Raw genomic sequence first — 15,870 nt, forward strand, 5'->3', positions numbered from 1 at the left:
AGTTCAGCAAGGTACATGGCCCTGGTGTATACACCATCAGAAGTAATCTGGGGAGTAGGGATAGCTAGGACACTACTAGTGTAACACCCCAGGGTCCTGGTTGTTACAGTGGCATTGCTTTCCTCACAGGGAGTGTGATGTTATGCTTGGAAGCGAAGGAAGATCTCTTTTATCAGGTAAACACAATGCACACAACATATTCACACTCCAGGCCAGAAGGGGGAGCTCTAAACTTGGTTTAGGGGGAACTTCTCTATTGATGTATTTTGGTCTGGAGGGAAAGTTAATTAGTTGGTGCCAGACAGCAGACTGGAGCAGTCTGAGGCAGAGAGCAGTGTGAGGGGCCGTGCACCCAGAGGTGCTGCAGCTCCAGGATTGAGAGAGCAAGAAGGAAGGACAGTGTTCAGTGAGCGTTCATGAGAACGAAGCACAGGAGAGAGACACCAGGGGAGCGTCGTTTGGGCTATCTCCCTGGCCGAGCGCAGAATCCGGTAGCAGGAAGACCGAGGTTGTATCGGACTTTAGGAGGCACAACAGAAACCGGCAGGACACCTGGATTACATATCACCTGTCTGCCCTAATACCCAGGAGGCACAGTGGCACATAGAGCCCGGGTCGTGATAGAGACCCTATAAAAAGGCTTGAGCCACCTATCATATGGGTTTGTGTCCTAACCTTCATGGAGGACAGAGAGAAATGTGAGGACCTTGCCAGAAGCCATAGGCAGTAAGGGACTACAACATCACTGCGCTAATAGGACGGCTTCTAACTCCACCTGATAAAGGGGACTATAAATTCGCTTCCAAGCCGGCCAGATCCTGCCTGTACCTGTGATCTGGTGCCCTGGACTGTGCCTGCCCAAAGCCTTCAGTAAACCAGGTAAAGAGACTGCAAACCTGTGTCATCCGTTCTTTACTGCACCAGTCACCATCCTCATCTATATACTGGGAGCCCTGGGGACTTACTTCATCTGTGGGAAGTTATACCATCTAGCTGCCATAAAACCACCCCAGAGGACCCCTTTAAGCAGCATCGGTCCCCACTGACCAAACACCACAGGTGGCGTCACGAACACAAACTTTACTAAACCCCTTAAAAGACTTTCCCCCTTTATTTGGGCGCCCAGGGCCACGTATTGGGTCGCAGCCACCGTGACATCCCCTTTAATTACGACTGGACCTGGTACCGAGTACCCCACGGCCCTGGCGGGCATCAAACTGGCGTTAGAGAAGGGAAGGAGCCCCTGGCTCCGGGTACTCCGACAGTAGGGCTGTGATAGCAGCGGTAATCGATGGACCTTATTAACTATTATTTTTCGCAAAAGACACTACTTTGCAAAGTCACCAATAATAGAACTATGTAAGCCCCTCGCCCCATAATAAAAATTGACCATGTATAGAAATTGTATGTATGGATTTACAAGAGATCCATAATGGAAAAAGATAGGACAATAGATAAAATGTGGGTAGATAAGGTCAGCATCCTGGGGACAAGTTTTGCCATCCTACCATAATAGACAGTATAGAGAAGGTGAAATTTCTGGCATTGTGATCCTCTAATCTGACTGTGCTGTGCAGATATGCTAATATGTGGCTTCATTATTTCTCATCCTGACTCCGTGTCTCTCCCACACAACCTAGAGATGACATAACATTTCTCTACGCTACAACTTACAATGCAGCTGGGTATCTCAGAGAGCTTATTATTTTAGGGTATTATTCCTACTAAGGAGGAATTCCATCTACATACAAAAATAATATGTTACCCTCCTACATTATAAAGTGCTTCAAATAATGCACTGTGAAAAATACAGAGCGCCAAATCTCCTGCACAGACAATTCTGTCTGCCTGCAGCCACCACTAGAGGGAGCTATGGAGCTGACAGTGTATTGTCTTATCCTTAAAGTTGTTGCCCATTACTGGACAAGTTCTTAAATAGACTAGTGGCACATGTAAAATAAGAACAAAGCATAATTCCCTAAATGGCGCCTTTCCTGGTGCTCGCTTGAAATTGTTGTATAATGTGAGCGCTGCAGCCTATCAGTTGACACTGATCAGCTGCAGCCATCACAATTTTGTCAGACGGAAGAGTTTCATATGACATAACCGTGAAGGCTGCGGGGCCCACCCAGGGACAGCACCAGCAACCAACCAACCTGGCCAGGTGCCATGCCCATGGTGTCTGGGAGACCCACTGGGCCCTGTGTGTACTGCATGCATGAAGCCGACTCAGGAGCTCCATAAAGCAGGAGTGTTGGCTGTGCTATACAGCCGGCACTGAGAACCTATCTATTGTGATTGGAGCTAGATCGAAATTAGTCAAATGATGTACTTAGCTCATACAATGAACACTAAAATGAATGAAAAAAAAAAAAAAACATCAAAATTGCCTTGTTGTTTTTCGGACATTTTGACTCCTCAAAAAAAAGAATAAAAAAAAAATTAAAAAGTCGTATGGACCAAACAATTGTACAAATAAAAATTACAGTTTGCATTGCAAAATAAGCCCTGCTACAACTCTATTGTTCCCCCAAAAAACTATGGTTCATGGAAGGTGAGGAATTAAAATCGAAAGTCAAGAGGGACCAATTCAGACTCAAAGTCCGCATAAACCTGGAGCTGATCCTGCCCTGAATTAATACTTCTAACATATGACTTTGAGGCTATGTGCACACGTTCAGGATTTTTCGCTTTTTTTTTCAGCCTTTTTCCACGATAAAAACACTTAAAAAACACATACATATGCATCCTATCATTTAGAATGCATTCCGCAATTTTTGTGCACCTGATGCGTTTTTTTTTTCCACGAAAAAAATGCATCGCGGTAAAAAAAGCAGCATATTCATTAATTTTGCGGATTTTTCGCGTTTTTCCTGCTATTTAATGCATTGGGAAAGCTCTGGAAAAAAAAGCGAAAAAAACGCATGCGGATTTCTGACAGAAATGTCCGGTTTTTGTCAGGAAATTTCTGCAAGAAATCCTGAACGTGTGCACATACCCTGATACGTCCAAATTTTGTATTAATTCATAGTTAAAAATCACTGTACAAACTATGGGGGGCATTTATTAACCAAATTAGCTAGACCGTTTTCTAGTTCTACCAAAATAGCAGATTTTGGTGCATATAATACTGCATTAAAGTTTACAACTTTTTGTTGTTTTAGGCTTTTTTTCACCACTTTTCAAAATTAACAAAAAATGTAGACTAAAGTAGTGGAGCCTTCCGTGGATCAAAAAATGTACTATAATTTATGCCGCTAATTGACGTACATTTAACAAAGCTCTGTCTGCTGATAGTACGTGTAGATTTCTAGTGTCTACACAGTGCGCCTCTTAAAAATTTGGCATCCAGGCCCCCTAGATTAGATTCACTTACTGTTTTTATTTTTTAATTACAGGAAAGATTACCGTAATTTCTTACAATTTTCACACCATACAGCTTCACAAACCACGGCGTGTGAATGCTGACGCCTTTGCAAAGGGAGGTTTAGCACTGTGAAAGTTAGAAGAATGAGGATTATTTTATATTCACTTGTTCCTAAAAAAAAATAATAGAAAAAAAATTAAAATGTGTAAAATCAAACAGTCGCTCTGGGCCAAAAATGGACACATCGTCACATAAAAGCCAGAATTAAATTAGCCGGATAAACCCACGTTAATTGTTTTAGTAGGTAATCTGAAGTAAACTGTGCCCAATCAATCAGAGTGCCCTACATTATCCAGCTCAGCAGACGTGGGCAAATCCATTTAGTGGCACGGTGAGTGACGGATATATACCCTGCCCACTGTAACGAGACAAGAACAGCATTTTTACGGCCTTTACAGATGATTTGTTGTTGAGTTTTACCACACACTATCCAATGCTTTATGAGGCATGCCACATTCCCGCTCTTGCCCTTTTCGTCATCTTATAACTGTATTAACTCATTCACATGTCAAATTTATTTTATTAGATCATTATTTATTTATTTTTTTTTACCACAGCACCTCTTTCAATGCTCTTGGGCCTAGTGTGTGCTATATGTAATTTGTAAGGCATCACAGCCTGACTAGACAAGAGGCGTCTTCTTGAAGCGCCCATAACAGTTTGGGTATAAAGATGCCTTAAATGTGGTTATTTGGTGACCGCAAGTTACTTAAAGGAATCGCCCAGCAAAAGTCGGGCCTACATGGTTTCACAGTTTCTCAAAATTATAAAACTGTGTCTGTTGCTCCTAGCAACCAATCACAGTGCAGCTTTCATTTCTAAAGCTGCTTTGGAATAATGAAAGCTTTGCTGTGATTGGTTGCTTAGGGTAACAGACAGTTCACTGTTAGACTAGTTTTAATTAAGCTGCCCCATAGTGTTTTTACTGTATTTTTCGGAGAGATTTTATATAATCCAATGTGACTGGTTATGAAACACTGGGGGAAATTTATTAAGACTGTCATTCTTTACATAGGTCTTAATAAAAAGAATGCTGGGGTAAGATGTGCCTAATTTATTAAAACATTACTTTTATTAACTTTTATTAAAAAGGCACGCTATACTGTTTAAAAATATTACAGTGATCCTGTATTTTTTAAATATTCAACCAGATTCCTACAAGTAGAAAACCTTCCCCATTTGGCTAAATGTATTAAACTCCTTACTGAGGTTATACTATCCTACCTACGCCATGGCTGCACTCCATGGATCTTAGCGATATATGGTTGTATATCTCTTTGAGCTCATACTCATCGCCATTTTAAAAAAAAGGTCCAATTTCAGTCCAGAAGCGTGTGACAAGCGTCATGCGATTATCATGCGACAATCCGATTTTTAACACATAGCATCCGATTTACATGTGTATGTGAACTGATTGCACTCGCAGCTCAGTGTCTCTGCTGGATGGCAGGCGGTATAGTCGCATCATGCAACAATGCACCCTGCCATCATTTGTTATAGGACAAAAGGATTTATCTTCTCGGCAGACAGGTGAGGAATACGGTTGTTTAGTATCTTAATTCTGTTACAGGAGACATTGGCTTCCGTGGCTTGGCCGTTGACGTATTGAGTATATGTGTTTTTGGTAAATGCAAATTCATTAAATGATTCTGTGTCATTATATAAATTAAAGGACTTTATTCTGAGTGTGTTTTTTATAAAATACCACTATGGGGTTAGTAATGGGGGCATCTTATAGATGATTCCCCATTACTAACCTCTGGGCTTGATGTCATCTGACAATACAAAGGTGACATCAACCCCCCAACTATCACCCCACTTGCCACCGCACTAGGGCAAGTGGGAAGAGTGAGGCTAAGTGCCAGAATTGGTGCATCTTATGGATGCACCATTTCTGGGGTGGCTGAGAGCTGATGCTTTAGTGTGGGATGGGGCCAGTATCCATGACCCTTTCCTAGGTAATTAATATCAAGCCATAGCTGCCTGCCTAGCCTTTGCTGGTTAATAATTATAGGGGGACTCTAAGTCAGGAAAGGCTAGGTAAAAAGCTGTGAGCCGATATTAATAGCTTGGAAAGCTCCGTGGCTATTACCCCCTTCCCATGCTATAAAGATCTACCCCAAGCTGTCTGCTTTCCCTCTGCTGGTTGTTAAAATGTTGGGGGATTGCATGCCATTTTTTTTCAGAAAATAATTTAGTAAGTAATAAAATAAATGTCCAGTAAGCTACAAATGCAATGTACTCATTATATAGGTCACTGACATCTTTATATATATCTATTCTATGTGTACATATCTATTATTTCGGGTCACGCTGTGACTTTACGGTACGAGGCTAATTGCCAGCTTTTCAAAGGACTCTCATGGTCCATGTGCCGTGTGATTTTTATTTTATCACACCTATTAACTTGCATTGGTGAGTCTTGCCAAAGATACAAGGACAATCACAGCATGCTACAATTTTTTTCTCATCCCGATCTGAGCTGAGAAAAAAAAAAAAAAAAAAACCGCAGAAGAGTAGCTACTCAGAGATTAACATTGGTCATAGTGCAGTCCAAATTTTTATCAGATTGTACTCATCCGTTTTCCTCGCCGATGAGTATGAGCCCTTAGTAGGCAGGATGGGATCATCTCAGTAAAGGACTGCTTATACTTGTGGGTAGTTAATAATTTATTACAAGGCACCTTTAATAACTAAGGCGCATCATTTGCGGAGGTGGAGATCTGCACCATGAGTAACTCCACTACCTATTGTAAACTGGTCCCACACATGGCCCCGTCACTTCCACTAAGCCCCGTCCAGTTTTTATAAAACGTGATGTGAGCTGTGAAAAACAACAAAAAAAAGTAATAAATTAAAGAATATAGTATGTGGTCCGACGCGGACACCACTGTGTGTGAACATAACCTATAGGTGATTTTCATCTGTGACACAGGTTATAAAAGGGACGTGTCTCTGTGATCCATTTGCGGACACATAGTCCACAAAAAAACCTGACTCATGAACAGCCCCATAGATTATTATGGTGCATGTTTTATTCGTGAAAAATAAGAGGGGAAAAACACATACGCGAAGAACACACGTCTGAATGAGGCCTTAGAAAGTCTTTCTAAATTCGTGCTATAGTCACTTACTTTAGACCGGGTTCTGACTGCCATATTAAAAATTGGGCCAGTCACAACCGCAAGTTAAGGATGTGACTGGCTCCATTTCTGTCCACGTAGACCATCGGTCCACGTAGAAAATCAACCATGTGCACTGGCGACAATGGGTCCATGAGCTCTCCGTATGCAATATGTAGTACACAAGGGCAGCAAACGGGGCGATGATACGTCCGTCTGTTCGAGCCCTTAGGACGGGTTCAGAGGAGACGATTTTGATACATATTGGCATCCGTTTTTTACACTGTACATCAGCAGTTAGTAAAATTTACCAAATACAATTTCCTATGTTAATAATGGCAATGTACTCATAAAAAAAATGTATGCAATATGGATGATCCGTATGGGATCCATTTTTTTTCTGCACTCCCAAAGACTTGAATGGGCAATTTTCATTCGAAACTCGGAAGAGACTTGTGCACACAGCGATTTCTTTCACAGGGACCCTCATTCCATCATCTGTACAGCCCTATTAAATAATATTAGTCAGCGTGCCACCCGGTGTTAGCACGGACAGAACACCTACCTATCAACTACTCGCTTGACATTGATCCAACCACATCTGTTCATTCCTATGTCACATGCAGCCGAGGGACGAGCTCCTTGTAAGAAATGCTGTCATTGCGCAGTGTTATTCGAGGCGGCCATGAGTGCAGGGACGGCCCTATATAAGTGATTAATCGCTCAGTCCTCTGAGAGCAAGCTGATTAACCGCTTACAATCCGTCATTAATGGGGTTGATGGAGGGTAATATGATTGTGTTGTGGAGAGGAGACTTGGACGCAGCTGTTCTTGTATTGTCTACCTACAAAGCAGCACATACAATGTTACACAAACAATAACTACATTAATGAACACATCCTTTCATAGATTTTTTTCAATGCAGAAATATCAAATCTGCTATGTGTGAACCCAGCCTAATAGAGGCCTCCATGCCTCGCTCTGGGGGCCTTCTCCATAGTCACAATGGCGTCACCCACAATATCATTTTACACACGGGCGTCACATTCCAGCTGCCGTCATATTGTCAATTACAGAATTCATCTGCTGCTCAGTTTTGGGAAATGTCATTCAGACAGAGTATACGGAGGTCACGGAGGCTGGTTAGTGGGGGTAGGTGATAAAGTCCTGACTGCTGGGACTCCCAACAACTTCGGATCCACCTTTCCTGCTCCCTGCATTGGGACTGATTGGAGTGGCATGGTTGTAAACGATTTTTAATCTAAGTCTGCGGGACCTGCGGAAAAAAACTAGTAAATCGCTTGTCCCATAGGTATTAAAAAAAATGGCAACGATCATGCAATGGCACTGATCAAGTCGTTCCCTATACAGATGAATGGGGGATGGAATCTCAAGTCAATTCTTTCAGCATTTTTGCAGCGTTTTACACCTGTTTTAATGAATGGGGAAAATACACAAGTAAAAGCGCTTGCATGTATTTTGCACAACATCTTTCCTGCCCATACTCTGGTTTTTGCAGCAAAAAAATCTGCTACAAATACTCAATGTGTGCACATACCTTTACTTAAGCCAATCTTTTTTGGTGCTATTTTTTATTTTAAAGGGGTATTCCGACCTAGGCCTGAAAAAAAAGCTATTCCATATATCTGAATGGGTTGATTCTGTAGTATGTGAATTTATTTATGCAAGTGCCATTCTGATACAAACAATTCTGTAACAAAATAGTTTTGTCCTAAGAGTGTTTTCAGAAAATGACCTAATATTTGTGTTGAATTTTTTATTTTTTTTTACATTTTTGGCTTCTGTTCCTGTTTCTTAAATTGTATTAAAATTAATAAATTATTAAAATATTAATAAAAAAAAAAATCAAACTTTTTTTGCATTGATTTTGATTTCTTTATGTCTTTTTTTTTTCCGTTGCTGCAAACCCCTGCTGACTGCCCTCAGAAATAGAGAGCAGTTTAGCTCCGCCCCATTGCCAGATATGTGACTGAGCCAATTAGGTTTAAATGTGTAAACGGTCACCTGAGCTCCCACAATGCATTGCTATCAGGATATAAGGAGATTTTAATTAATTATATTGATGAAAAAAAAAATTTACATAGCAAATATTGAAAAAAAAATTTTTTTATAAAAATGAGTGAGTTTTGCCTTTAAAGGGATATTCTAATCCAATACATTTATGACAATGTTTGATAGACATTGGTCTTATCTCTATTCTTTAGTATTATTTCTGGAGAAAGTTAATAAAAGAAAAGCAATCTCGAGATAAGGATACTGGATATGCTTAAAATGTCTGAGATGAGAGTAACCCTTTAACAAAGGGGGTTGACCATTAACTATAGAAGAAAATAGATGCAAAGAGTACTAGATAAATGCATACATGATTATAGTGACAGCGCACTGATTCCAAAGTGACTGTGTAATACCTATTTTCTCCTACGGGAGTGCTGTAGGAGAATCTAACACTTGAGGGAGGGTTCCTCCACAAATTATATCTGATTTAAAGACAGAAAGCAGAGGTCTTCAGACCATAAGAAATTGATGCACAAAGTAAATTGAAAAAACTGTATTACATTTTATTGTACAATAAATTAGATTTATTTGCCACGTCTGAAATACCCCTTTAAGACACTCTATTATGGAACAGAGCTCAGATGACAGTCTATCGATGTCACCATCCTCAGTGCCTCGTGGTGACAATCTCGTCATGTGCACACACTATCACTATACTGAACATGTTCTTCCCATGTAATAAATTATGAACAAGGAGAACATCTGTGTAACTTGCCTCCGCACCTGCAACTTTTGTGGAAAAAGTAAATAAGATCTGGGAGTGCAAGGATTGTCATAGTATTCTTCACTGAGGAAGACATACCGTAGGTGCATTCTGCGCAACTCACCAGAGCCCGAATAGGGGGGAAAGGAAGACATACCGTAGGTGCAGCCTGCGCAACTCACCAGGGCCCGAATAGGGGGGAGGGGAAGACATACTGTAGGTGCAGCCTGCGCAACTCACCAGGGCCCGAATAGGGGGGAGGGGAAGACAAACCGTAGGTGCAGCCTGCGCAACTCACCAGGGCCCGAATAGGGGGGAGGGGAAGACATACCGTAGGTGCAGCCTGCCCAACTCACCAGGGCCTGAATAGGGGGGAGGGTAAGACATATCATAGATGCAGCCTGCGCAACTCACCAGAGCCCAAATAGGGGGAGGGGAAGACATACCGTAGGTGCAGCCTGCACAACTCACCAGAGCCCGAATAGGGGGGAGGGGAAGACATACCATAGGTGCAGCCTGCGCAACTCACCAGGGCCCGAATAGGGGGAAGAGGAAGACATACCGTAGGTGCAGCCTGCGCAACTCACCAGAGCCCAAATAGGGGGGAGGGGAAGATATACCATAGGTGCAGCCTGCGCAACTCACCAGGGCCCGAATAGGGGGGAGGGGAAGACATACCATAAGTGCAGCCTGCGCAACTCACCAGAGCCCGAATAGGGGGGAGGGGAAGACAAACCGTAGGTTCAGCCTGCGCAACTCACCAGAGCCCGAATAAGGGAAGAGGAAGACATACTGTAGGTGCAGCCTGCCCAACTCACCGGGGCCCGAATAGGGGGGAGGGGAAGACATACCATAAGTGCAGCCTGCGCAACTCACCAGAGCCCGAATAGGGGGGAGGGGAAGACATACCGTAGGTTCAGCCTGCGCAATTCACCAGAGCCCGAATAGGGGGGAGAGGAAGACATACCGTAGGTGCAGCCTGCGCAACTCACCAGAGCCCGAATGGGGGGAGAGGAAGACATACTGTAGGTGCAGCCTGCCCAACTCACCAGGGCCCGAATAGGGGGGAAAGGAAGACATACCGTAGGTGCAGCCTGCGCAACTCACCAGAGCCCGAATAGGGGGGAGGGGAAGACATACCGTAGGTGCAGCCTGCACAACTCACCAGAGCCCAAATAGGGGGGAGGGGAAGACATACCGTAGGTTCAGCCTGCGCAACTCACCAGAGCCCGAATAGGGGAAGAGGAAGACATACTGTAGGTGCAGCCTGCCCAACTCACCAGGGCCCGAATAGGGGGGAGGGGAAGACATACCGTAGGTGCAGCCTGCGCAACTCACCAGAGCCTGAATAGGGGGGAGGGGAAGACATACCATAGGTGCAGCCTGCACAACTCACCAGAGCCCGAATAGGGGGGAGGGAAAGACATACCATAAGTGCAGCCTGCGCAACTCACCAGAGCCCGAAAAGGGGGGAGGGGAAGATAAACCGTAGGTTCAGCCTGCGCAACTCACCAGAGCCCGAATAAGGGAAGAGGAAGACATACTGTAGGTGCAGCCTGCCCAACTCACCAGGGCCCGAATAGGGGGGAGGGGAAGACATACCATAAGTGCAGCCTGCGCAACTCACCAGAGCCCGAATAGGGGGGAGGGGAAGACATACCGTAGGTTCAGCCTGCGCAACTCACCAGAGCCCGAATAAGGGAAGAGGAAGACATACTGTAGGTGCAGCCTGCCCAACTCACCAGGGCCCGAATAGGGGGGAGGGGAAGACATACCATAAGTGCAGCCTGCCCAACTCACCAGGGCTCGAATAGGGGGGAGGGGAAGACAAACCGTAGGTTCAGCCTGCGCAACTCACCAGAGCCCGAATAAGGGAAGAGGAAGACATACTGTAGGTGCAGCCTGCCCAACTCACCAGGGCCCGAATAAGGGAAGAGGAAGACATACTGTAGGTGCAGCCTGCCCAACTCACCAGGGCCCGAATAGGGGGGAGGGGAAGACATACCGTAGGTGCAGCCTGCGCAACTCACCAGAGCCCGAATGGGGGGAAAGGAAGACATACTGTAGGTGCAGCCTGCCCAACTCACCAGGGCCCGAATAGGGGGGAAAGGAAGACATACCGTAGGTGCAGCCTGCGCAACTCACCAGAGCCCGAATAGGGGGGATGGGAAGACATACCGTAGGTGCAGCCTGCACAACTCACCAGAGCCCGAATAGGGGGGAGGGGAAGACATACCGTAGGTGCAGCCTGCGCAACTCACCAGAGCCCGAATAGGGGGGAGGGGAAGACATACCGTAGGTGCAGCCTGCACAACTCACCAGAGCCCGAATAGGGGGGAGGGGAAGACATACCGTAGGTGCAGCCTGCACAACTCACCAGAGCCTGAATAGGGGGGAGGGGAAGACATACCGTAGGTTCAGCCTGCGCAACTCACCAGAGCCCGAATAGGGGAAGAGGAAGACATATTGTAGGTGCAGCCTGCCCAACTCACCAGGGCCCGAATAGGGGGGAGGGGAAGACATACCGTAGGTGCAGCCTGCGCAACTCACCAGAGCCCGAATAGGGGGGAGGGGAAGACATACCGTAGGTGCAGCCTGCACAACTCACCAGAGCCCGAATAGGGGGGAGGGGAAGACATACCGTAGGTTCAGCCTGCGCAACTCACCAGAGCCCGAATAGGGGAAGAGGAAGACATACTGTAGGTGCAGCCTGCCCAACTCACCAGGGCCCGAATAGGGGGGAGGGGAAGACATACCTTAGGTGCAGCCTGCGCAACTCACCAGAGCCCGAATAGGGGTGAGGGGAAGACATACCGTAGGTTCAGCCTGCGCAACTCACCAGAGCCCGAATAGGGGAAGAGGAAGACATACTGTAGGTGCAGCCTGCCCAACTCACCAGGGCCCGAATAGGGGGGAGGGGAAGACATACCGTAGGTGCAGCCTGCGCAACTCACCAGAGCCCGAATAGGGGGGAGGGGAAGACATACCGTAGGAGCAACCTGCACAACTCACCAGAGCCCGAATAGGGGGGAGGGGAAGACATACCGTAGGTGCAGCCTGCGCAACTCACCAGAGCCAGAATAGAGGGAAGAGGAAGATATACCATGGGTGCAGCCTGCGCAACTCACCAGAGCCAGAATAGGGGGAAGGGGAAGACATATCGTAGGTGCAGCCTGCGCAACTCACCAGAGCCCGAATAGGGGGAAGAGGAAGACATACCATAGGTGCAGCCTGCGCAACTCACCAGAGCCAGAATAGAGGGAAGAGGAAGATATACCATGGGTGCAGCCTGCGCAACTCACCAGAGCCCGAATAGGGGGGAGGGGAAGACATACCGTAGGTGCAGCCTGCACAACTCACCAGAGCCCGAATAGGGGGGAGGGGAAGACATACCGTAGGTTCAGCCTGCGCAACTCACCAGAGCCCGAATAGGGGAAGAGGAAGACATACTGTAGGTGCAGCCTGCCCAACTCACCAGGGCCCGAATAGGGGGGAGGGGAAGACATACCTTAGGTGCAGCCTGCGCAACTCACCAGAGCCCGAATAGGGGTGAGGGGAAGACATACCGTAGGTTCAGCCTGCGCAACTCACCAGAGCCCGAATAGGGGAAGAGGAAGACATACTGTAGGTGCAGCCTGCCCAACTCACCAGGGCCCGAATAGGGGGGAGGGGAAGACATACCGTAGGAGCAACCTGCACAACTCACCAGAGCCCGAATAGGGGGGAGGGGAAGACATACCGTAGGTGCAGCCTGCGCAACTCACCAGAGCCAGAATAGAGGGAAGAGGAAGATATACCATGGGTGCAGCCTGCGCAACTCACCAGAGCCAGAATAGGGGGAAGAGGAAGACATATCGTAGGTGCAGCCTGCGCAACTCACCAGAGCCCGAATAGGGGGAAGAGGAAGACATACCATAGGTGCAGCCTGCGCAACTCACCAGAGCCAGAATAGAGGGAAGAGGAAGATATACCATGGGTGCAGCCTGCGCAACTCACCAGAGCCAGAATAGGGGGAAGAGGAAGACATATCATAGGTGCAGCCTGCGCAACTCACCAGAGCCCGAATAGGGGAAGAGGAAGACATACCGTAAGTGCAGCCTGCACAACTCACCAGAGCCCGAATAGGGGGGAGGAGAAGACATACCGTAGGTGCTGCCTACGCAACTCACCAGAGCCCGAATAGGGAGGAGGGGAAGACATACCGTAGGTGCATCCTGTGCAACTCACCAGAGCCAGAATAGGGGGAAGAGGAAGACATACCGTAGGTGCAGCCTGCGCAACTCACCAGAGCCCGAATAGGGGGGAGGGGAAAACATACCGTAGGTGCAGCCTGCGCAACTCACCAGACCCCGAATAGGGGGAAGAGGAAGACATACCGTAGGTGCAGCCTGCGCAACTCACCAGAGCCAGAATAGGGGGAAGAGGAAGACATATAGTAGGTGCAGCCTGCGCAACTCACCAGAGCCCGAATAGGGCAAGAGGAAGACATACCGTAGGTGCAGCCTGCGCAACTCACCAGACCCTGAATAGGGGGAAGAGGAAGACATACCGTAGGTGCAGCCTGTGCAACTCACCTGGAATACATACCATAGGTGCAGCCTGCGCATCAGCACAAGGGTCTTACATTATAGGGGCAGACAAACGATAGGTGAAACCTGTGCATCTGGCCATTATAGGGGTGGACATGCCATTCATGCTGTGTGTTACACAGGTGGATATACCATACGTATAGCGTGTGTGACTGCACTAGGGCCATTATAGGGGTGCACAGACCACACATGCTACGTATGTAATTGCACAAGGGCCCTTATGGGCAAAGGGGGTCAATTAAAAAATAAAAATAATAAAAGAGGGCATAAATAACCCCTTGGATCAAAATGTTTCCCTATTGTCTATGTCCACCTCTTCAATAGCAGCAATTATTAAGTATCGCCATGTTGTGCCATCTGTTTATATTATAATTACATGGTTCCAGCTGCTGCAGAACCTCTTAACACAAAGAGCTTCACTTTAATCAAGAAGTAATTAACATGACCTATCATACCATCCTGTAAAGAAAAAAAAACATATATTAAGTAAAGAGTAATTGCCATAAAGCTTCACCTTCCTGATAAAAAAGAGGTTCCTCAGCAGCTGGGATATTAGAAGATATATATCTATATTAGTCAATGAAGTTAAACCTTCCTGATAAAAAGGTAATATAGCGCCTGGGGTTTTATATGAAATAAAATAATCCTTTTTTAACTTCCTACTAAAAAAGAGGTTCTGCAGCAGCTGGTAATATTGGGATGTCACCTCGGGCTTCTAATAATGGTGTAATAATCAGATGGGAGACATGTGAGTCTGCCGGTAATATAAGTGTCCATACATGGTAGCATTAGGACACCCCCTGGAGATTGGGGTGGGGGGCAGTGAGGCATCAGGAGGGATGCTGGGAATGAGGAGACAGGCATGGATGAGGAGGGGGGTGATGGGAGGAGTCAGGGCACATGATTGATGATGATGGGGGTGGTAGTATGATTTTATGCCATCACCAGGGATGATCACATAACGGCTGGCATCTTCTAGGGCACAGATAACTGCAGGGTGGCATGGAGTGTGGGGTGAGCCAGGGATGCATGGTGGGCTGGGGGAGGGGAGGCACGGATGAATGGCTGATGCTGCAGCACACACAGGGGATGATGGTGGTGCGTGCAGGGATGAGGGAGAAGGAGACAAGAGGCTGCGGACAGCTGCAGACACCTCCGCAGGACACAGGGAGGGGTCTCCCCGCCACGGACCCGCACCGCTATCCCCCGCACCTGTGCTGCGCCCACCCATCAGTGCCCACCAGCTTACTTTCTCCCACCACTGCCTTCAGCCCGCTGGGTGCCATCCTGATCCGATCCAAGAGCTAGAGCCGAACCGAGAGAGAGATCCGACTGCAGGGGAGAGGGAGGAGAGAGCTGGAGGTAGAGGAGGCTGAGGATGGAGGAGGAGGATGAGGCTGCTGTCAGCTGACCGGAGAGGAGGGGTGCTGCAGCAGAGCCGGGGAGGGGTGACAGCTGTACCAACACCCTGCCATCACCAGGACACTACTGCCCCCATCATCTGCATCCTGGACTGTGGCCCTGGACCACACATCCCCCGGAACATCATTGTGTTACCCACCTATTATCTATCTATCATTTATCTATTATCTATCATATATCATCTGTTATCTATCATTTATCTATTATCTATCATATATCATCTGTTATCTATCATTTAGCTATTAACTATCTATTATCATTTGTCTGTTATTATCTATCTATTATCTATCTACAGTATTATCTATCTATTATCTATCGTATATCATCTGTTATCTATCATTTATCTATTATCTATCAATTATCTATCATCTATCTATTATCTCTCTATTATCTACAGGCATGGCCAAAAGTATTGGCACCCCTGCAATTCTGGCAGATAATACTCAGTTTCTTCCTGAAAATGATTGCAATCACAAATTCTTTGGTATTATCTTCATTTAATTTGTCTTAAATGAAAAAACACAAAAGAGA

At 46.3% G+C, this 15,870-nt stretch overlaps 1 protein-coding gene across 2 annotated transcripts in view; it reads right to left on the reverse strand.

Moving 5' to 3' along the window:
- STXBP1 (syntaxin binding protein 1) overlaps positions 1 to 15,438 on the reverse strand; it is a 66,895-nt gene extending 51,457 nt beyond the window's left edge. Inside the window, exon 1 of one of the 2 annotated variants that reach the window (XM_069748363.1) lies at positions 15,167 to 15,438. In XM_069748363.1, the coding sequence (XP_069604464.1) occupies positions 15,167 to 15,203 (37 nt within the window). In that variant the 5' untranslated portion in view covers positions 15,204 to 15,438. The remainder of the gene's footprint in view (positions 1 to 15,166) is intronic. The other variant, XM_069748362.1, reaches the window with a different exon arrangement.
- Between the last annotated feature and the right edge of the window lie 432 nt (positions 15,439 to 15,870).

This window comes from Ranitomeya imitator, chromosome 2 (assembly GCF_032444005.1).
Source record: "Ranitomeya imitator isolate aRanImi1 chromosome 2, aRanImi1.pri, whole genome shotgun sequence".
NCBI lineage: Eukaryota > Metazoa > Chordata > Amphibia > Anura > Dendrobatidae > Ranitomeya > Ranitomeya imitator.